Source organism: Euprymna scolopes, chromosome 23 (assembly GCF_053919585.1).
Source record: "Euprymna scolopes isolate OS-2025 chromosome 23, ASM5391958v1, whole genome shotgun sequence".
NCBI lineage: Eukaryota > Metazoa > Mollusca > Cephalopoda > Sepiida > Sepiolidae > Euprymna > Euprymna scolopes.
Genome location: NC_136504.1, coordinates 1,336,139 through 1,360,747, shown reverse-complemented (window position 1 = coordinate 1,360,747; position 24,609 = coordinate 1,336,139). Strand labels below are relative to the sequence as shown.

The following is a 24,609-nucleotide window of genomic DNA, read 5'->3' as shown; positions in this document are numbered from 1 at the left end:
ATGTTAGAATTGCCAGAAGTTAGGGCACTATGAGAACTGGTGTAACATAAGTAAAATATGTAAAAAAATAAAATTGTGGAATAGATGGATCTGACCACCAGGAAGCCATCTGCAAACAACTGAAATGCATAAACTGCCAAGGCAAACATTCAGCTGATTCAAGATTCTGTGAAGCCTGGAAGAAAGGAAAAAAGATAACAAAAATTAAACACATCCAGAACCTATCAGAACATCACAAACCTGAAAAATTGTTGAAACTTCCTACTCAGCCCACCTTTATTCAAGAGTTACTCAACCACTGCAGCTACTTCCAATTCTGAATGTTATAAATGTGATCTTATCATAAGAAAACTGGCAAATATGAATTTAAATGAACTCCTAACCTTTTACGAAGGTTAGGAGTTCACTCGACAGTCTAAAGAATTCCCACCCCAAAACCTTACCTACTCAAGAACAACAATTAGCACCATCACAAGACTCACAGCAAGAAAATTCAACACAAAATACCAAATCCCTCCGAAACCAAGACCAACAAGATCTCAAAATAACAAGACAAAACAATCTTGCTGTATGGATACCACACATACAAAGACAAATCCCAGTATAAACAGCCCTTATCCAAATCTAAACATCATGTCAAGCCACGTCAACAATCCCAATCCAGATACAAACAAGAAAGAAAAACTACAAATGTAATGACTAAATTAACAGATATAGCATGCTAGAAAAAAAAATTAAGAGAAATTCCTCTAAACACCACAAAAAAATCTCCTAGAACAGAAAATTCTCAAAAAAACAATGGAATTGCAGGTGTATAAAACCTAACTACAAAGAAATAAAATGCATAATGACAAACTGCAACCTCGACATAATGTTTGCAAGAAACTGTACTCAAAGAAACAGATAACATCACTTTCAAAGGATACAACACACATACTCAAACAAACAAATCAACAAGAGACAACTGACCTATTGCTAGCAACACCATAATAATCGAAGATCAAATACATGTCATACTACTAATACAAATGAACCTCCAGGCAATAACAAAAGCTAAAATATCCAAACAAAAATTGGTTTGACAGCAATACCGTTAAGCAAACTATTATTGACCTAAACTTTCTTCGGACAAACTAATCACTTTCATGTACAGATTATGCATACATAACTATGCATACATATAAACCATATCTGGCATAAAATGACCCACTGCAGTTGATTTGCCGTAAAACCAAACTGATCCTTGTCAATCGTACGAGTAATTAGGCCTGTCATAAATTTATCTTTGACATTTTTACTCAAGCCACATTGTGCTGCATAAACAAAAATGAAATTTTTCTCACCAATCATCAACTTCGTCAGCAAGATTCTTATCCTGCTCATTATTTAACCATATGACATCCTCAAAATCACAAGATTCCTTCCCAACATAACCCTTCAAATTTCTTGCCACAAGAAAGTTCTTCCTCCAGTGCTTTTTCAGAATTACATTTGATTAAAAAAAGGTAAAAATACAGAAAAATTTTTTATGATGTACGTATTCATTACAGAATAAAAATGTTATATTCCAAAAATTATGTAAATTGATCAAGTGTTTTGTGTGTTTTTTTTTTTTTTTTAAAGAAAATAAAATTTTATGATTTTTAGCGTTTAAAAATTTTTTAAATTATTTTGACTGCAAACAAAATCTCTGTAGTCAAATTGAATTGTTGCTTTTGAAAAAAAATAAAATAAAATATGACCACTCCTGGCCTTTTCCTCGCGTCCTCATAAAATTTGATTTTCTTTAAAAAAAAAAAAAAAAAAAAAAATATTTGATCAATTTGTGATTTTTGGAATATGACATCTTTGCTTCATGACAAGTAAATACATTCTAAAGATTTTCTAATATTTTTGTTTTTTTAATTAAGTGTATATGTAATTCTAAATAAACACCCTTCCTCCTCATCAATCGTACGAGTTAATAAGTCTGTTATAAAGCTCATTTTTTGCATTTTCAGTTGAGTCATATTTTAGTACATTTAATTTTTTTTTATTGCATTTTCACCCCAAACAAGGCACCGTGCCATTTTGATGAAGGGGGCTACTATATGACAGAATTTGCAAGGATACTATGTAGGGAGTTGAGCAGCAAGATGTCTGTTCACATTACACTTGAACTTCTGCATATCAGTACAGTCAGGGAAGCAGGAACTTGGAAGGGAATTTCAAAGCCTAACTGTCTGAGGAAAAAAGCTTATTAGTTATGAAACTCATCTTTTGCATTTTCACTTGAGCCATATTGTAGTGCATAAGCAGATATGAAAAATTTCCCACCAATCGTCAACTTCATCTGCAAGATTCGTTCACTTACACAACTTCAATCACTTTACTCATGTCTTTGCAATAAAAATACCAACTTTTCCGTTTTCATTTTCGATCCAGTTTATATCTTGCATTCTTTCTCACAATCATTCCAGCAGATTTACCGAATGAGTTTCTTAAACACATCACAAATCAATACGTCTTCACTCAAGAATTTCAATCTCACCAGACTTTTCACACGAACTTCCAACATTTAAACTACATAATCTGAAATTAAACTGATGCTCTTTCTGATGCCTGTGCAGCGAGATGATTTGATTAAAATACAATATCTAGGTGATTGCCTATCAAAGCCAAAGAACGGTTCACTTGTCCTTTTTATTTTTTAAATTTGTTTTCCATAAAAAATGAAGAAATATTCACTGGTTCCATGCTTGACCACCTACTGCAGAGTCCAACTTCTGTTGGGAACAGTCTCCAAAAGTTTCCAATCTAATCGATCCTGCACTAGCAGATTTACCTGATGAGTTTCTTGAACACAACGCAGATCAATACATCTTCACTCAAGAAATTCAATAATCTCAACAATCTTTCCATGCAAAATTCTAACATTTAAACTACATAACCTGAAACTAAACTGACTTTCTTTAGAAATCATTTCCTGTTTGAGAGGAGATTTTTATAGGCCGGATAGCTTTCCTAACACCTACCCAATGAAGTGATGTGGACAAGTGCTTTTATTAGACCACAATATCTACGTTCTACGTGATTGCCCAACAAGGGTAAAAGAATGTTTCACCTGACCTTTTGAGTTTTTTTCATTAAAAATAAAATTATTCACTGGTTCTATGCTCTATCACTTACCACAAAGTTAAATTTCTATTGGGAATATACCAAGAGGGAGTTCCAATTGCCTTGATTCAGATGGGCATATGCAAATAGTTTACTCACAATCAAGTTTCAGGTTTGATTCACTGCTAGTTTCAAAATTAGTCTACTGGCCAGGCTCATTGCCTGGACGAATGTGACTCTCTCTTTTTCTCCAGATTTCCTGGTCTTCTATCAGCTGCCTCCAATCCAAATTAATACCTAGAAACCAATTCAAGTTGCAGCAAGATAGGTGTCGCATTAAAAAAAAAAGTTCAGTTTTAATAGAACTGTTGTAATTGGGTTCTATTTGTATTTTATTTTTTTTCTGTTAGGGAATGTTGTGACTAGCCGCTTTATCTGACTGGCGTTTCTAACCTCCGATCTAGCCCAACTAAGTTGCAAATTGTGACCATTTAGTCATCGACACAAGGCATAAAAAAAAAAAGTTAATTTTATCTTATTTTTAGGTAGTATTGCCTATAGCAAGGCTTGAACCTGTAGAAGACATGTCCTTAGAATTGATTATTTGCCAACATTAGTAACCATAAGATGATGGGTTCATGTGGTCAGTTGTTTTTATTTGATATTTTTAGGATAAAAGCCCAAGTGAATATTGTTGTTCATATAAGAAGTATATGTTGTTATCAGGACCAGTGCTTCTATAAAGATGATTGCCTAGTGCAAGAAAGGGTAATATATTATTTCTTAACCCTGCGTTAGTCACATGTTTGTTCCAAACGTGATTACTCTGATGTGAATGTTTCTACACCTCAATATAAAAATGTTTGTAGTGTTATTAATTTGTAAAATATAGTTATCCTGCTGGTTCAGGATATATCTACAATCCTTGTTGAACAGTTTGAATCGCTTGTATCTTGTTGATATTAATATAAAATACAATAAAATAAATTATAAAACTAAGCAAAACTTAAGGTATTACATTAGCTAAGCTAATAATTACAAGACTGAAACAATGATAAATTGTAAATAAAATAATAATCCCATCAAAACTTATGATAAAATACCAAAACATTAATTCTATATTAAATATTACAAGAGTAGCCTAATGAAACATAATATGCGCTTATATCTACAAATTTTCATTCCCACTGGAAAGATATCAAACTATATAAATCATAAAATCATACCTACGTTAGTCAGCTGAGGTAACTGGTCACCCCAGAAGGACAAAGCGGTATCTACCTCCAAGGAAAACTAAGATACAACTACGCCATACCACGTGTGTTATACTCTCACTGAGTCAGGAGAGTACTGGGAGGGAGGAAAAGAAATGTTGCCAACTAGAAATTATGAGCACTTAAGCAAAATTGGGGTGACAAAACATCCCATGGGACTAGTGCAGGGTTAAAGAAGTATGTTATTGTTATTTCTGCTGGTTTCTTCTAAAATGGTTTTGACTTTTGCTTATGTTAATAAATTATTTCCCTCTTTTTGTTCTCTTGTTGATCGACATTTTATTTTTCATGAAGCTTTTTTAGATGAAGATCTCTATTTATAAAAGGAAAAAAAATGTGGATTTTTTTTTTTTTTTTTTTTTTTTTTTTTTTTTTTATACTAGAGTGTCAATTTTGTCTCCAATATATAAATCTTGACTTGATGCATAATCCCCCATCCCCCCAATTTACCAAGCACTTTTAAAGAGGAGATTTTGTTGGCTTGTGTAAACATTTCATGCCACTAGTCGTATCTGATATAGAAGTTATTCCTCAGTGGTATAGTTGAACTGCTCTGATCTTACCAATTTGAAGAGTAGCCTGTTTGTTTCCAGAGTACCGTCTCCCATAGTTTATTTCAGGTTGTCTTGGCCTTTCAATCAGCATACATCTTTGTATCGGGTCCATGTGCCAAAGAACAATGCCCATTCTCTGTCAGTGTTATTTAATTATATCTCTTTTTTTAACCTGCAACATGTGAGAATGACTGCAAAGTATTTTTCTTTTTTTTTTTTTCTTTACTGAGTTCAATATTTTTTTTTCTGTAACTCAATAAGTTGCTTCATCATAACTCAGGAGTGTTCATCCACAAAGCGAGAGCTTTAGAACCACTCCAAGACTGGTGAAGACGCCCAGGAAGTTAGCTGAAGACGTGATTACACACAATCAAAGCTGACGTCAAATTTACCTCTGGTCCATGGGTTTTTGGTGTTTGCTGTTGGTCCTGAGACTGGTTGACCATAACTATCTTGACTGCCATACGTGGTTTATTTGTTAAAATTCTACTTCCAAATAAATTGAGCAAGAAAAATGTTAAACAGCAATAATTACACAGAAAAGAAAACTTTCTTTTTTGTGTGTGCATGAAACTTGCACTGTTATTCTCATCTCGATACACTGATTTGATTATTTTGCGGGGATTTTTGAGTTAAAGGTTGACAGAATAGCAGTTTAAAGAATGCAAATTATCAGTTGTTATATCAAAGTCTTTTTTTTTCTTTTTTTTTTTTAATGTAACTAGAAAAAGTGTCCATGTTTACTGTGTGGGGTCTGTGTGGATTAAGGTGTACATACGTCTGAAACTTTAACCTTTTCAATTTTTGGCTGGGTCAGTCAGTAGAAACAGGATCCAATTTTTCAACTTTTTTTATAAAGGCGAAAACCAAACAAACAAAAACATCTGTAACCTTTTAAATCCTTAGATTTAAACTTTTTTTATCTTTGAACCAACAAGTAACATAACTCCTAACCCTCCACTTCCACCCAACCCCTTGCACCATTCGTCTTAATATTCTTTCACTCTGACTTGTGATAACTTTTTTTCTTTCTTACAAGTGTCTGATTCTTTCTAATTCATCTTGGAAGATGTGCAGTTAAAAAGGAAATATTGGCAAAATGAAATTTACAAAAATGGTTTCATAAAAAAAAAACATTTAAAATAAAATACTTTTTATTTCTACTTTTTAATTTATTTTTCTCTTTCCCCATTTAATGAAAACTGTTTCTCTTGAGCCCAAATGTTGTCAAGTGCCGTTTGCACTGTTAATTTATGTTAACTGTTTTCTCCATCTCCACACGATTAAAAAAAAAAAAAGGTTTCTTCTTCTTTTTGGACTTTGTCTCTCTCAAGTCTGAAATTGAAAAATCTCCTTTTATCCTGAAATTCTCCTTTCCTGAATTTCAGCAAACTGAAAATCACAATGCACATCGTTTCCAAGAAAACCAGGTAACTTAAATTTTATCTGTGAACGTTTCTCGTCTTCAGTGTTTTTTTTGTTTTTTTTTTGTTTGTTTTTTTTAATTTTTATTATATATAAGTGTGTGCATGTCTTCTTCGGTGTGGCTAGATGATTCGTCCTCATCCTCCTCCAACGCTTTCTAGTCACACACTCAGATCTTTTTTTACTTACAGTTTTGTAGTCTTTATGTTGCTAACATTCACTTGTATTTATTCTTAAGCTTTTTTTTTTAAATTTATTTTTTTATTACACACCTGTTTTTTATTTATATATTTATAATTTAAAAAAAAAAACTCTTAAAGATATTACATGTCTGAATTTTTGAGATAAGGATTATTTGGATTCGTCAGATTACTGTTCTCATCTTGAGTGTTATTTTCACAAGGTTTCGGTCGATGTAACCTCTGGCCTTCTTGGGGTGTATCTTGTCGGAAGTCTAGTAATCTTTTTGTCGAACTTATGTATCTGCATGGAATTTCGAATAGAACCCATGCTATCCTTGTGGATTAAATAAAGGATTCTGTTTGAAATTCAGTGCACATTCCAAAATTCGACAAGATACACCCAAAGAAGTTTGCAGGCTACATCTACCGAAATGTGAAAATAATGTTTAAGATAAAAAAGGAAGTCCAAAGAATCTAAATACGGAAAAAAAATATTGTGAGAAATTTTAATTTAATTTTGTAATATTAAAGCATAATTCTAGTAAAATGGTTTTAAAATTTTATTTAAAACTTAAAAAAATTTTAGAATTTATTTATTTTTATTTTTTTTACAAATTTTTTAAAAATTTTATTTAAAACTTAAAAAATTTTAGAATTTATTTTTTTTTTTTTTACAAATTTTTAAAAAATTCTATATTTTTTAATTTAAAAAATTTATTTTTTATTCAAGAAATTAATTTTTGCTTTGGCTTTTGAAGGAAATTCTTAATGCACAAACTGCTATATAAAATGACTAGCTGCCCATATCCTGGCATTGCCTGGAAAATAAGATTAACTGAAGAGATTTCACAAAAGTACAGAATAGTTAACTTGTTTAATATGGCTAAATGAGAATGTTAGTATTTCAGCAAGATGTTTAAAATGCAGAATTACTGCTTATGCATTCATATTTACAAATTAAAGGGAGCGGGGTTGTTTTTTTTACATTTTTAATGAAAATACATTTGGTACTTTTGCTGTTTATGGACTGTTGAAATAACAATGTTCTTATGTAGTAAACCATTGTTAACATGTGAACTATTGTGTACTTTCATGTAATGTGTGTAAAAGCATTTTTTTTTTTTTTTGTTTAGTTTACGGCCTATGCTATTGTTTTTAAACTACAGTACTATGATTTTAACTAGAACACTTTTGTCACCTCATTCGCAGTCTGTGGTATTCGTTTTCTTTGTTTTTTAACAGAAAAAAATGAATTATTGGGACAAAAATAAAAGTTGTCTCAGTCTAGAAGGATTTATTCATAACTGAACAATGAGATAAAAGAACCAAAAGTGCAATTTTCTGAATCTATAGTGGGGAGGGGGTCAGAATTATTGGGACAAAAGTAAAAATTGCCGTAGTGTAAAAGGATTTGTCCTTAGAAGTCCAATGAGAGAAAAAAATGAAGTATATTATTAGAGCAATATTTTGGTCGGTGTAGCCTCTGACCTTTGCCAGGCATGTCGGTCACCATCTTGGAAAATAAAGGAAAAGGTTTTCAAGATGGTGACCAACATGACTGACGAAAGTCGGAGGCTGCCCGACCGAAATGTTGCACAAATAACGCTCAAGACGAGAACAATAGTCCAATCAAAACGAACAATCAGCCCTCATCTAAAAAAATTCAGAACTCAATTATCAGAATTGACATGTTTAAGGTAGATTCTGTTTTTGTAAGTTACAAAATAGATAGAACAGATGTAGGATTAAAAATTGTGTCGTGATGAAGAAATCAAGACAGATATGCAGTGTGAAGATATCATTCGTAATAATGGGTTAAAAGTTACTAAAATGAAAAGAATGGCAACAATTATGGCATATGGAAATAGTTTAAGAAAATGTTATTTGTTGAGGATCCATGCGAATGTTGTATTAAATGTATGGAAGAGTTTAAGTGCAGTAATATTTCAATATATTGTTCATAACTTTTTATGGATGAATAGTTTTCTAGTGGTTCAAAGAAATGTAATTAATATGCATCGTCTGTTTAACCTAATAGATGCATACATTTATAGTAATGCTCTTGTAATTAGAAATATTTTCAAATTTTCACCATTATGGAATTTAAAAAAAAAAATTTTTCTGCCAGTCTTTTTAAGAATCATTTGGATTCCGCTTTTATTTTGGTGAGGATCTCCATTATTTTTCATAAAAATTGAAAATAGTTTCAAATTTTCACTAACTATGGGCAATTAGCTTCACAGCTTTGTGGATACTTTATGAAAAGCAAAGGTTGAGGGAGTAAATCCTGACAAAAAAAAAAAAAACCTGGTTTGGAGTCTCGATAGGTGGATGATGAAACACAGCAACTCATTTCTTGCAACTCCTGCAGCTATGCTGTTTTCAACTGTATTGGCTTGCCTTTGTCTCAGACTTTGTCTGCAACACTGAGAGGAGGATCCTAGTAACTAGGCAAGCTTAGATTTAGATAAAGCAATAGGTTTCAAAGCCAGTTTTTCCCTCTATCAAGACACCCCCTGCCCAGATGTGGCAACGGTTCTTTATCTTTGTACTTGGCTCTAATACAGATAAAGGATTGCATCAGCAGTGGAATACCTACTAGAGCAATAGATTGCTCCAACGATCTTGCCAACAAATTTGATGTATGTGTTCCATTTCAGATCAGGAGTGAAGGTCACTCAGAAACTTGTCAAGCCATGCTGCTTCCCCAAGTTGAGGGGCATTCATTTCAATTGGGACCAGATGGGGGTTAAAGCGATTCTGACTTGTACATCATAAGTACAAGAATTTTTGGTGCTTATTTAGATTTGAACCTATTTTAAAAATTGCAGAAAAATCTTTGTACTTGTCACACAATGAAGGTGTAATATTTCCAAAAATTTTGGGCCCCTGACAAAGGAGGGATTGGACCTAGTAATTCACTTCCATTCATTTGTTCACACTTAATTCTCAGTAATCACTTCATTTTTCATATCTCAAAATGAATAAATAAAGCAAAACAAAAAATAAAATGAAAAAACCGAAAAGAATTAGATCTATTTCTAAGTTGAAGATAATAGAAAGGAACGGAATATTGTGTTCTTGTCAACTGACCCCCATCTCCCTTTTCAAATTGATGACTGGTTTCGTAAGGTATTTTAAAAAAATGAAAAACCAAATCTAATTTAAATTTTTTTTTTTTTTTGTTTTCATTTGTTTCTTGATTTGAAGAACTTTTTTTTTTTTTGAAATGCTGTTCTCAATGGCAGTTTTTGCAGAAATATTTGAAGAGGCAAATTTTTTAATTTTTTTTTTCCTGAATTGAGAACCCTCCTCCTTCCCCCTCCCATGCTTATTTCATGTCTATAAAATATATTTTTAAATAGTAAAAACACATGTAAACATTTTAGTTTTTAAAATATTTTAAGATCTTTTCTCTGCAAAATATGCTGTATAATATATATAATATAATAATAGAAAAAATAAGTTTTCAATTATTTTCTAAACCTATTTAGAAACCTTTTTATTTTATGTTTAAAAAAAAATTGAGTCTTTTAAATATTTATGAAATGAGTATGTGAAATTTAATGCAATTTTTATTGAATTCGTCTTGTGCTAAAAATAGTTATTCAATGTCATACCAAAGTCATTAATTTTGTTATGGTAACGTTTTAAGCTCTAGTTATAAAAAATTCCAAGTAACTCAGTTGGTAAAATCTGATTGAAGATTTCAAGGTTTCAATTTCAATTTCTGATCATGGCATTTGCTTTTTGTTGGAAATTTTTTATTTGCTGTTAATGCAATATTTTCCATTTCTAAAAATGAGTTAAGATCTTTAATATTTTAAATGAGACAAATTTTATAGTGTAATTATTACGTTTAAGAAAAATTGCGACAGATGAACAGACAAAATGTCTTTATATAAGATAAAAAAATGAAATCCTTTTCAGTTGTAGAAAACTGTAAAGCTTTCACTTAAGATTTAGCCAGTTGTTACAGCCATCCATCTTTGTTGCATCAATCAATCTATATTTTGCTGAGCATTTTCGTGTGCAACAGACGGTATCAAGTTGTACACGAGGATAAAATTTGACCTTTTACCAATTCTTGCAATGCTGTTGTGTGCATCTATATTACTGTTAATTTCTTCATACAATTATTTTTTGCAGCATTTTAAAATAATTGATCGACATGATCTTCCATTTTATATGTTAATCTTTTACCTTTTTTTATGAGTACTATATGTTACAAACAATATTTGTTCATAAAGTTTTATCTTGGAAAAATGTTTTTCATTTAAAAAAAAAAATAAAAAAAGTCTTAAATTTTATTTGTACAATTTGGGTTGGTTTGTCTTCATGACCGATTCCGTTGATTTCATTTGATGAACCCGTCTTTGGTTTTGATGACAATGTTAGAATGGCCATTTAACCAGCTGTTGACCTTTGTCATTAAAACCCAACTTAGGCCCCCCTCAAAGTCTGGTAAGCCTGGCTGTCAGCCCATCACTCTTATTACTGTTAGATTTGATAGCCTCTTGTTTTACAGCATAGGGTATACATGTGACTGGGGATATTTTGTGAGTTTAATATTCCTGTGAAAGTTCCTCATTTGGAGCAAGCTGATTCAACTCATTAGGGTGAAAGGCACTGGCATACATACTTGTTCTACCGTGGCGAACAAAGAAAGAAGTTGACACAGTTGCCATCATGCAAGTTTGGAAGCCAAAGTTCAGTTGAGGTGTGGTCGATGAAATTTTACTGCCACACGTATGGCCCACCTGCAGCTACTTGCTTAGAAATTTCACTACCTTTTTCAGTGTGTAAGTATATAGTCCTCGTGTTCTAAAGCCTCTCGGGAAAATAATTAAGTGACATTATGTCATCTTTACTGCTGAAGACTCTAAAAACCAAACTTTGTTCACATAATTCTGTGCACACCTTTGTATAAGACTGCCAACCAATTGTTCTAGGACTTGATTATCTGGTCATGACAACCAGAAGTTTTTCATCACAATAAAACCATGTGTTCGGCTTCAGAGTTTCAATTTGTAAATCTGTTGTTTGTATGCTATATCGCCTTTGATAGAAATTATTTTTTATGAAAATATAGATGTCCTTATGCACCATCAATCTATTAAACGGTTCATCTACACTTTTGTTGCTTGCAATGGCACACATAGACTTTCTACATTCATATGGAGTTCAGATGTGTCAGTTTCTTGGGCCATTTTATTTGCTGTCAGAGTTTATTCTTGAATTGTTTAATTCCATTCCAAGCTTTTCTACGATTTTCCTGCTGAAATAATTGCTTCACTATAACTTGTCTTAGTTTATATTCATTGATAACATCCTTTTCTTGTTTTGCGAAGGAAATTGAAATCTCCTTATTTGTCCATCCATCATAGATTCCAAGAACAATTTTTTTTCACACTTATGGGCGTTCAAAATTGTCCTTAATTAATCTGAGGAAAAGAAAAAAAACTGGAACTGTAGTCTTCGTTTTCATGAAGACAAAACTGGCAATACAAGTATAAATTAAAAATATGCATAAAATTATCAATTGAAAATCACTAACAAATATTGTCTACATTCTATACTATAAAACACTGTCAGCTAGAACTGTTTTTTATTTTTATTTATTAACTATGGTCTAGCTTTATGAATTGTTTGTTTTATCTTTTTTCTTCAAAATTTTAAATTCGATTACTTTTTTCTCCCAATACTTAAAAAATGACAAAAAAAAAAAAAAAAAAACCTTTTGCCAAATTTTACAATCAAAACAACCGTGACCAAAACTGAATCAAAAGTTTAAAATAACATTTCTAAGTGAATTATAAATGATAAAGATTGTTCTGATGTGCAAAAAAAAATTTTTTTAAGATAAATTGTGTTTTGGTATATTCCCGGTAATTGGAATCCCAGTATCATTCAAAAATGGATTAAAATTTAAAACCTTATCTAACTTTGTATTATTTGGATTCTTCAGATTACTATTCTCATCTTAAGTGTTATTTGCACAACATCTCTGTTAATATAATCTCCAACCTTTTTCCGGTGTATCTTGTTGAACTCGGAAATCTGTTCGGAACTCTATTTAATCTATGGGGATAGCATGATTTTGTTCCGTCAGTCATAAGTGGGTAGAAGTCCCGAGTAATTTGTGGTTGTATTTTTTGGATAGCCCATGCTGAGGATTGAACCAACAATCTCAAGGAAGGTAACTTTTACAACTGAATTTTATCAAGTACTCTGTTCACTGCACCATGGGGATGAGAACAGTAGTCTGAAGCATCCAAATAATACAAATAATCTTCATCTGAAAAATCCAGAACTGTATTATCTGACTTGTTTTTAGAAATTGACAAGAAATATTACGTAGGTATGACTTTCTTAGATTTCAAAACCTGATACTATGACCACAAAAGTACATTCAACAATAAAAAACACCGTATGAAAACAACACTAGCGAATAAATACTAGGAACTCAAAGAAAGCGGACATTCGCCGGTAGTCGAATGGAAAATAGTAAGACAAGCTACCACATGTAGGGACCTAGACGACCCATGTAGATTTTGCCTTCATGAAAAATTTGCTATCCTGTACTTTAAAGAACCCCAACATCTATTAAACTGTAGAAGGGAAATAGCAAAAAACTGTGTTCACAAGATAAAATTTACTCTAGGATAGCGATACAAAATAGTTTTAAAACTAACAAAAACAATAGAAAATAAACAAATAAATAAATTAAATAAACATAAATATACATAAACGATCACACATATATGTATGTATATATATGTACATACACATATATATATTTATATATAAACTAACATAAAAAAAAAACACTAACTTAGTTTTAAAACAGATCAAGAACTAAATAGGGCACACACAAAGGAACAGGTCAACCAGAGGCCAAATAGGCCTTTGTCCGATAAATGCATGCTCATTGGCTGATAGGAAGGGCGCGGTGGATACTAGAAAGCTGATTGGCTAACTAAAATCTCAATCTTAATCGCCATATATATTTTATAAATTACTATATATATATATATATATATATATATATATATATATATATATATTAAATACTAGCAGAGAGACCCAATGTTGATTGACCCCCCCCCCCCTTTTTTTTAATATATATTTTGTATAAATCAAATCGATTGCCTGCTCTAGTTGGGAACCTATTGTGGTGCTCCAGGAAGAAACTTGAACTGCTTCCTTGCAGTGACTTGATCCACAACAGATTATAGTTTACATTGCACTGTAGAGAACCCACTGTTGATTTTTATTTTTTATTTTTTTATTTATAGATATGACTTTAATTAAAGTTTAAAATGCAAAACTCAAGTATCATACTTCAGTTGTGCTCTAAACAGAAACATTCATTTTGAACACCTCGTCATATCAAAGGATCTACTGTTGATTTTATATAGTGGGCCTTCCTACTAGTGTGGTAATAAAATGTCTCGAATGCACTTGTGATGGTTGGCTGTGTACGATGTTAACTTTGATCAAAATCGCCTGTTCCTTCTTTCATCTCATTATTTCGATTATTGACATTCTGATACAAAACCTACCTAAGAATACTGTCAGACACATAAAGTACCTTTATATGAAATTTCATAAAAATTGGCACAGCCATTTTGGAGTCAATAGGGAATGAACTCACACACACACAAAGTTGCTTTTATATAATAGTACAGGTATAAAGCGAAGCATTGTGAATTGGAGTCTGTTTTGAAAAGGAATCTTTAAAAAAAAATGCTTAGAAATATTTTCTTTCGGCAATCATTTTTCTTAAATTAGTTGCCGAGGTCTCAAAGTATTTGGTGTAAAACAAAAAACCAAAAGAATACATGTATGAAAACCCACAAAAAACTTGACATCTAATCATGTTCGTGTGAGAAATATTTACTTTGTTACAAGTGCAAATTAACTTTTTTTTTTTCTAACAAATGAGCTTACAAAGCATGACAAATAATTAGAACCGGATAGTCTTGCAGATTCTGGTAGCCAAGGATAAAAAATATTGATAGAAATCTTCAATTTTTAATACATTTTATATCCAAACATATTGTCTGTCCTGGAAAAAACGTTTTATAATAATATTTAAAATATTTATCAAACATAAAATTGAAATAAAAACATTGCTTTTATGTAATTCATGGTTCAAATTTTCTTTCCTTTATTTTACATTCATCTTTTTATTCACTGACTTGTGATTTCCCTTACTCTCTTCTGACCAGATTTTTTTTTTTTTTTTTACCTAGCTCTCTCTCAGGTTTAAAAAGTATATGAGTTGCCATATAAAATCTGGTCAGAAGAGAGTAAGAGGAAATCAAGTCTGAATGAATGTAAAAATGAATACAAAATAAATTAAAAAAAAAAAAAAAAAAAAAAAAAGGAAATATAAACCTACTAACAAGCAGCCCGACTTTGTCCGGTTGTAAAATATGCATAAATATTATATTTTCTTTCTACAAAACAGACATGTGCATGCGAGTATTATATTTTTTTTCTTAACAGTTCACTTCTTGTCAGTAAAAAAAAAAATATATATATATATATACTCGAGATGAGATCAAAACCTAACAGTGAGTCAATTACAATGACAATCAGACAGCTTGACACTATCTTTAAAAAGTGTTTTCAAACTTACTTATTCTTAACATAAGGAATCTGTCATGTGAACGATTCATGCATGGACATTCGTGAAACAGTTGACAAACAGAAAAAAAAAATCCAATTTGTTACACACACACACACACACACACACTTTATGTGTATGTGTCAGTTAAGCCAGTCTAGATATTTATAAAATAAACTTCAAAAGTGCTCAATACAAAGTTATTTATGAATAAACGTTATGTAAACATTAAAATCATTGCTGTTGCAGTCCTGATAATGTGCATTAGCACAAAAACACAAGTTAATTTGTGTAGGCTGTTTTAGTGTTTTTATATAGTAAGTGTGAGATATGTATTTAATAGCGGATCATATAAAAGTTTGGCTGCCCAACAGGTTCATCAGAATTTTCTGATCGGATGATGATTTAGTCGGAGATGTTCTTGATGACAAATGGCATTAAACAAGGTTATGTTCTCACTCCAACTCTGGTTCGGAATTTGCAAAAAGTATTGAACTGACTTCAGTTTCTCCCACGTAAGAATGCACACTGTTTAAGAATGCAAGAAAATACATTCAGCATCAACTTCTTGTTTGCTGATGAATGCATTATCAGCGCTGAAATAGATTGTTGCTCATTAAGTGTCCTGGAAAGCCATACCAGTGTTATGTTACTGGCTCTCATTAGCCTGCTGCATGACCTATTGTCAGTGTTTAGGTTAGAAATATTTGAATGACAGAAAAAATGTTATCAAAGCAAAAAAGGTACTTTAGAAAATATTTACGTTAAAATAGTTCCCAGAAATGTTGATGTGGTAGAAAAGGAATTTGATAAATAAAAGTAAACACAGATGACTACGTGACAGATCAGACAATGGTTGTGTGGTGATATGCGTTGATGATGTCATTTAGGGGGTGGGGGGAGAAACACATAGAAATTAGTCAAGAGTGGCAGTCATTGAGTCGGTAGTCAGAGAGAGAGATGGTCTATGGACCGTAATGGCTCTGAGCAGGGAAGACTGTCGGAGAATGTCGATAGTAAAAATCTATGACCAGCATGCAGCTTTCCAATGGGGGAAAACCTCTGGAATAAAGTTGCTGAAAAGACAAGCTTGAGATTTGTCGGTTCATTGCAATGAATCTATGCAGCTTTCTGTCAAACAAAACCAAAGATGGATCATATTTAATGTGTCACAAATTAATGGCAGTGTTTATAAAATGGTCAAATGACTTATCAAGAACGTCTGTGAATAAATCCTTATCTTAGAAGATTCTGAGGAACCTGTTGGGTACCCAAAATTTGATCCTCTAATGACCATATTAGATATATATATATTTTACACTCGTGTGTGTGTGTGTGTGTATATATATATATATATATATATACATACATACACACATACACTACCTGGCTGCCCGGTATTGCCTGGTCGTAAAATATGCTTAAAAATATTTTAATTATGCAAATTTATTATAGAGCCAATAATCTATTGATTATTATACAGTAGAACCCCAGGATATAGCATTAATCTGTCTGGGGTTGAGATTGTAAGGTGAAATTGCCGTATGACGAGGCTTAAGCAAAATTTATCACAGTATCAAATAACATTATAAATAACACCGTAAGGCGGGGTAATTGCCATAACCAGGGTCCAGAAAAACATTGTATTCCACATCGTAACCTGAAAAATAAAAACCGTATCCTAGGGCCACCATATCCTGGTGTATAGTAGTGATTTCAAAAATAAAAAGAATCGAAACCAAAACAGAACTCTCCATTATTCATTACCACATGAGCCAAGTTGATATACATATGAAAACTTAAAAAATAATATTGTTCAAAATATGTATATTTCTATACGTGTAGAAGTAATGTTTAGTTGACTTCCAATTTCCATTTTTTTAAAAAAATTTTTTATTCACTTTTGACCTCCTTAGCAGCTATTTTTACTGACTCAAAATCAAATCAAACTTGTTTCACAAGTCCAAATTCCCTTATATATCAAGTTTCAAGTCTGTAGGCCAAAAACAGCCTACACAAATTAACTTGCATCAACTGCACATCATCAGGACTGCAACATCAATAATTTTACTAGCCTGCAAAAGTTTAAATATAATATGAGCTGACATCTCGCTGCTCAACTCCCATTCCCTTGTTAGACAGTAGTAGATAAATGTAGAGATGAAAATGTTACTTTTTGCATTTCAGTTTCTGTCTTTTCTTTATTTCTCTAATTCATTATTTAATCTGTATTCAATATCAGAAAAAATATTAATAAAATAGTTTATAATTTTCTCTTTCCTCTTTCTTCAGGGAATAAACCAACCTGGCTACAAACCATTGACAGAAGCGGAAGTCTATTCTCAAGTTGCTAGACTCTTTCAGAATCAAGAAGATCTTCTTACTGAATTTGGCCAATTTCTTCCTGATGCTAATGGATCAACCTACATGAATTGTGTACGTGCCTTTTTGAAAACTGATTTTTTTGTTTCTCATCATTCATGCAGCAAAATTGCTTCTCATTGTTTTCCTTCGTATAAATTGGATGATTGTGTATGGATTTTCTAAGAAGAATTCTTTCTTTCTAGAAAGACATCACGTACTTACAGGATTTTAAAAAAATTTTTTAAACGCAGCATTTGAGGAGCTCAACAGTGAAGGGGGTTTGTCAGGGATATCTATATCAAGTGAGCACAGGTGCAATGAGTTCATCGGAGCACATTCCATTAAAATATTTGTAAAACAAATTGCAGCGATGGGACAGGGGTTGGAGGTTAGTTGACAAAGTGGGACCTATTATATTGAAACCTTTTTTTTTGTCCCTAGCCAAGGAGGAGAGGCTAGTTGTAGATGCACCAGCCCAGATGTGGCAACAATACTCCATTCTCTTGCAGGGTGTTATTTGTCAACATCCTTAAGTGAAAGGTTTTTGGTGAACCAAACTGAATTTGAACTTGGCACATTCAGATTGTCAGTTCGTTTTGTTAACCACATAGTCATAGTCACCTCCCTGTTTTGTCTGTTTCAATATCTAGCTATACTTTTTGTGTTCATTTTAAATTTAAGCAAATGTAACTATCAGTAGTAGTTGACTGAAGTATTAGTATTATCTGTAAACAACGTTTTTTTTTTTTTTGTTTTGTTTTACGTGAATTCTAAACTTTGCAGATAAGTTGAAAAACAACTTATTGCAATGAATTTTTGTTAATAATATTTATAAAAGACATTTTAAACTCTATTTTAAATGTAATTAGTAATGATAAAATGTTGGTGTTATGTGTATCTGTTTGCTAAGCAGCATCTTAACAAGCATGATCAGCAGCCAACTTGAAGTATTAGTATTGTTTGTAAACAAAACAACTAAAAATAATATTAAAAGAAGAAAAAACCTTAAGTCATAAGCTAAAATAAAGGTCACCGTGTTCTGGATTTTCCATAAAGAGGGTTATTAATGTTGTGCATGGCTAAATTCAAATTGAATGTCAGAAAGAGAATAAAGGAAAGACATTTTGGAATCCTATTAATATTTCTTATTTTTAAATTCTTTAGCATTAAAGAGATTAGTTTGTCTTTAGCTGAGCAAAATTGTATTTCAAAAGTAAAGATTCCTGTGTTTCTCATTTTCTGGTTAACCATGTTTGCTGCTTTGTTTAGTCAAGGAACAAATGGCAGCAGCAGCAGCATCCACTCCACTTTATTTGGTGCTTGTTTACATCATTGATCTTTTAAACCTACACATTTCAGTTGAAAACATTATGTATTTATGTATAATGCTGAAATTAGTATAACTTCAAAAAACTTACAAAAAATGATTCCGTAGATGTGCCAGGTGTATTTAAAAAGAAAAAAATAATAATCCTTACGATTACGTTTAGGTTGATGACAGATCTTAATGTAATTCAAGGGGAGATAAGTCGGTTTGTCATTCTGAATTGGCTGCAGAATCCTTCTTCCACATTAAAACATACAATAAAACTTGATAACTTGATAATTTCTAGTTTTACTTGCAATTATTTTTTATTCGATAATTTTTCGTAATTTTTAGAATTTATGCTAATATAAGTAATATTTTCACCTGAAATGTGTTGGTTTAAAAGATCACTAATGTAAACAAACACCCTTTGTTAAATAGAAACAAACCAACTCATCCTTTGAATTTCTATCAACCATCAAAGACTGTAAAGCTATTCTTTTAAATGGTTATAAGACTATTACGAATTTTTAAAATTTTCATTTTTGGGTACTTGTGCAGAGTTTATACCAGATGTAACTAACCATCTACTCGGTTTTGCTCGGAATGTGATGTCATGTGATCGGGTTTGACTGTAATTTAACATAAGACACCAATCAACTGAAGGAGCAGACGATCTTTGGGGAAAATATTGGAGAAAAAAAAAAAATCAATAAATTGATTGGTATACCAGAAAAAAATCCTAAAAGAATATCCCAGCTATCTTAATTTAAAAAAAAAATTGTTGCCCATCCCCATCCTAAAGAAAAAAAATTGTTCATGAAAATAAAAAAATAACAAAAAAGTTTACTTTACATTAGTTTAAAAAAAACAAGAAAAAAATGAATATATATATATATATATATATATATATATATATATATATATATATATATATACACACACACACATGAAAAACAGTGTTTTTTGTTGTTTTTTTTTTTTAACTTTTGTTTAAAAATATATGAAAAACACAAAAAAAATGGTTATCTTATTTTGTTCAATTTTTTTTTTAACAAAAATTATTGAAAAAAAAAACCCAACTTTTTTATTCACTTAAAATTTATTACAAGAATAAAACAAATTGTTACGATAATTGTTTTTTTTATTTTCGTTATATATAGTTTTTGCTGGTGATTTTAAATTTAAATCTTTTTTCAGTATTTTCCTTTAGTAATGTTAATCGGCGATGCTCGGCGAAAGTCTACAGTGGACGTCCTGTTTTGAGCGGTCAGTTATGTCTGGTTCAAATTTTGCACAAGTACCCACTTTTATAATGAATTTATTTATTTTTTATTTTTATTTTTGGATGGAGGGATGAGTCCCTTAACCTACTGAGGTCGTTGTGACACTGCATTTATTTCATACAGCTTGCCTTAGGCAAGAATAGCCTGGCAGAGCAGATACAGCACCTGATATTACCAAGTTATCACCCCTTTATTTTTTATTTATTTTTTTTTATTCACCTTCACCACAAACAAGGCATATTGCTGTTTGGATGAAAGGGGTTCCTGATTGGGCCATGCCTAAGAAAGATTAACAAGATGTTGGTTTACATTACATTTGAACTTCTGCATATCAGTACAGTCAGGGAAGCAGGTAGCAGGAAGGAAATTCCAAAGTCTATCTGTTCGAGGGAAGAAGCCATTAAAGTAGAAAGCCTTTTGGTATGTAGAGACCTCAACAATGAAGGGGTTGTGATTTTGCTGCTAAGCGGGTTTTAGTACTGATCAAGCTCAATGTTGCTTAACTTTGGTGATCTAATAAGAAGAGGTGTGTCAACATGATAGTTGTATATATTTACTTTTTATAGGATATTTTAAAGTTAAAATACTTTATGCTGTTGCATTCTGCTTTCAATAAATTTATTAATAGTAATGAAAAAAAATGTAAATAACATTCAGAGACGCGCAAAAAAGTGCAAGAAAAATGGTTATAACTTTTAATGTTGAATGACAAAAAAATCATTGTCTCTTTTTTTGTTTAGTCGACATCACCTCAACAACAAAATGATTCTCCTCTTAGCGTGCGGAATGATCGCCCTGCAAGTGTCAAAAAGCCAGGACTTAATAACAAGGCCCCAAATAACAAGACCAGTTGTCAGTTGAGACGTCCTCCTGCCAGTCAACCTCCACCAGCCAAGGTAAATCCTCTATCCGTTTCATTGTTTAAATGCTAAACAGATAATTGCTAAAGTATGTTTTCTTGATCAAAATGACCTTTGAACTTTTATTTTTTTTTTTTTTTTTACATGAGAAAGACGATGCATAATATATTAAATGAGTTTGTGGAGATTCGTAACGGGTCTAGAGAATAAAATGCAGGTTAATTGAAAGTCTGACAGGTTGTGAACATAAGAATTTGTTCGAAATAATAACAAAAATCGAAATTGAATTTTAACTAAAACCAATGTTATCTACTTAATTGCCATGTCGAAATTAGTAAAATATCCAAAGATTACGGAGAATGATGAAGTAGAAAATTATTAATGAAAAATTTTTTAAAACAAATTGCAAGTTATACTTGAATAATAAAGTCAAAACTGATTTACTTCCCTTGTTTAAGTTATCTTTAAAAATAATGATGGATCACTGGATTGTGAAATCATGAAAATACATGTCTTATGTAATGCATTAATATTTTGTTGAAATTGACATAAAAATTAAGTAGATAAAATTGTTTTTTTTTTTTTTTAATTTTTAGTTGAAATGTAATTTTTCAAGTTTCGATTCTTATTCTGAACATTCACCAAAAACTTATTTAAGTTACAGGTTAAAATGTGAGAGAGTCCGTCTCTTATATAAGTGAGAGTGTTTGTAGACAAAGTACTTATAGAAGCCAACCAATTGCTGATACTCTGTTAACATTCTGTTTATCAAACTTCATATACTATACCAGACTTGTGAAAGAATTTCAGGACTTCACTAAGCAAATAAAACAAATATTGCACATTTTATGACGCTTATGATGAATGAGTGTGTCTTTTCTTTGCCTTACTGACAATGTGATGATATAACCCAGGTTTTCCTCGGGCTCCGTGAGTAAGGCTGAGGGACTCTGGGAGCCTTTTCTTAAAGAGGACCAAATGCTTTATATGAAAAAATTAAATGGCTGCAGACATTTAATGATTGGTCTTTTTTACTGGAAAAGAGATTTGATACATAATTACAGGTGTAAAATGTTTCAGGATGGTTCATGAAAAAAAAAATGAACAAAAATGCAACAATTTTCGATTAATCAAAAATTGGAAACATGAAAATATAGTAAAAACATGAGCAATTAATGAACAAGTTTAAGTTAAAATTTGAAATGAACATTTTTCATATTTATTTTAGAAATTATCTTTATAGTGCTCCGTGAGAAACCCTGCTCAGTGGCTCTATGGTGTCCTGAATTTTAGGAAACCTTGATGTAACCTATGTAATCTTTATTAAAAAAATTGTTTTTATTTTAATTCCAGAAATTAAAACCAACCAGTTTAAAAGATGTGTCTTTAGCAGAAGCTGGAAAGCATGGCACGCTCAATGAGTTTGCTTTTTTTGACAAAGTGAGTTCAGTTTTGCGTTTGAATTTTTTTAAAATATGAGTGACGTTCCAAAATTAATGCCTCCTATTCTGTTATTGATTCCTCGACAAAAGAGGGATCGGACATAGTAACTCACTCTCCACTGTCTTTTCATTTGTTTCACTTTTCTCAATAATGACGCTTGGATTTTTTTTTTTTTTTTTTTAATTTTGCACAAACATTAGTCATGGTGAAAGTAAATTTTTGCAAAAACAGATTTTCCGGGATAACTCTGGTTGCCCCTACAGGCCATTGTAGGGGTAAAATTTCCCCCAAATTAATCGTTTGTTCTTTTGTCAATGATGACTCTTTGAATTTAAAAATTTTTTTGTACAAACATTAGTCATGGTGAAAGTAAATTTTTGCCAGAAAAGATTTATTCACTCATGGAGAGGGACCCCATATGCTCGGCTTGTTCCGTCCAAATGAATCGGAAGGAATTACAAATTGCATTGTAATAATGACTGAACTTGTGCATTCATGACCTGAAAGTTTCATCTCTCTGATGGTTTGAGAATCTCAGAAAGCAATCTGTCATGGATGTACATCAGAAGCAGAAATGAGTCATTGAATTTCTGGCAAAAGTGCTTTAAGAATGGTGATGACTATGCAGAAAAATAAATTCTAGAGCACAAAAGATCACTCATTTTGATAGTGCCACTCTGTCTTCGTAGCTAAAAAAAAAAAATAGGCTTTACTTTTGGAATAACTGTTGTAAAAAGAAAAATAAGAAATAATCACATTTACATTGAATATCTCTAAACACAAATAACATTTCCCTTCAGAATAATATACATTTTTTATAAAACTAATTGATATAGAAGTATATTTTTTAGTGCTTGTCCAGATCTCCTCCTCCCGATGAAAAAAAACAATATTTTAAAATCTGGATTTAGAGTGATTTCCCATGTTCATCCGACGCTTTTCAAGATAGCGTCACAAGCTTGTCATTCATGGTCTAGTCATAAAATTTGATTTACTGATTTAAAACAAAATTATTTGATCGATTATATTTCTTGCATTGATCAAACTATTGTTCTCATCGTGAGCGTTTTTCGTCCCAAACTGACCAAAATGTTGCACAAATAACATTAAAGATGAAAACAATAGTCCGATCAATACAAGTACTATAAACAATGAGCCCTCATCTAAAAAAAATTTTCAACTTTATTTGGGGGATTTGCATAATTTTTGGTATACAATATTTGTTTTCCATCACTGGCATGTACATCAGAGAATTTTTGTTTATTCATCAGGGAGACAGTGAAATTCTGATCAAATACTTTTTTGCTTTTAACTTCTCTAAGATTTACATCAGCAAAATATATGCTTCTCTTGTGTTGCTATTGAATTATTAAATTTTTCATCTAATTTCTTTTCATTCAGGTACGGAAAATTTTAAAGAATACGGATGTTTATGAAAACTTCCTGCGATGTCTTATTTTATTTAACCAGGAAGTTCTTTCAAGATCTGAATTAGTTCACATGGTTCAAGCATTTCTGGGGTGAGAACTGTTTTGTTGTTAGATTGAAAAACATAATTTAACTTTGAAATGATTTTTCTTTAAATTTTGTATCTGTTTTTCGACTTGAATTGATTTCTGTTTTTTATGTATCCGACAGGCGGTATCCCGAACTAAATAAATGGTTCAAAGATTTCCTTGGTTATAAAGAATCTGGAGGAAATGTTGACTCTGTGCCTCACACAGCAACTGGCAAAGAGAGAATCAGTGGTGACCTCGCCATGGAAATAGGTGACTCATTATTCACAACCTTTTGTCTCTTTCTCATATTTTGATATTCAAAAGTTTTTAATGGCAATTAAATTGTTGGGATGCTGGTTTACATTTGTGATCTTTTAAACCAACGCTTTTCAGGTGTCATGGCGAAATTAGTATAAATTCCAAAAATTACTCAAGTAGATGATGTGCTAGAGGTATTTTAAATAAAGAAAAAAAAATCAGAAAATCATGTCCTCAGATGACTAATTTAAGTCGAGGGTTATCTCCCTTGTTTGTCAGACTAAATTTCTCCCACAACTCTTTAAAGCCTGATAAAACTCGAGGTGCTTGTTAAGATGCAGTCGACAGATCGATTTTTTTTTGTTTTAAACAAGAAACAGTATTACCTACTTGTCATGTTGAAAATAGTAATATATCTAAAAATTAT

The 24,609-nt window shown here is 31.5% G+C and overlaps 1 protein-coding gene across 13 annotated transcripts in view; it reads left to right on the top strand.

Moving 5' to 3' along the window:
- LOC145245726 (paired amphipathic helix protein Sin3a-like) overlaps window positions 1–24,609 on the top strand; it is a 173,177-nt gene that overhangs the window by 102,069 nt on the left and 46,499 nt on the right. For 9 of the 13 annotated variants that reach the window (XM_080107274.1, XM_080107271.1, XM_080107275.1 and 6 more), the window contains exons 9-14: window positions 6,313–6,354; window positions 17,459–17,602; window positions 20,863–21,018; window positions 22,336–22,422; window positions 23,827–23,945; window positions 24,064–24,194. In XM_080107274.1, coding sequence (XP_079963400.1) covers window positions 6,313–6,354; window positions 17,459–17,602; window positions 20,863–21,018; window positions 22,336–22,422; window positions 23,827–23,945; window positions 24,064–24,194 — 679 coding nt within the window. The remainder of the gene's footprint in view (window positions 1–6,312; window positions 6,355–17,458; window positions 17,603–20,862; window positions 21,019–22,335; window positions 22,423–23,826; window positions 23,946–24,063; window positions 24,195–24,609) is intronic. The other 4 variants (XM_080107278.1, XM_080107277.1, XM_080107283.1 and 1 more) reach the window with 1 other exon arrangement.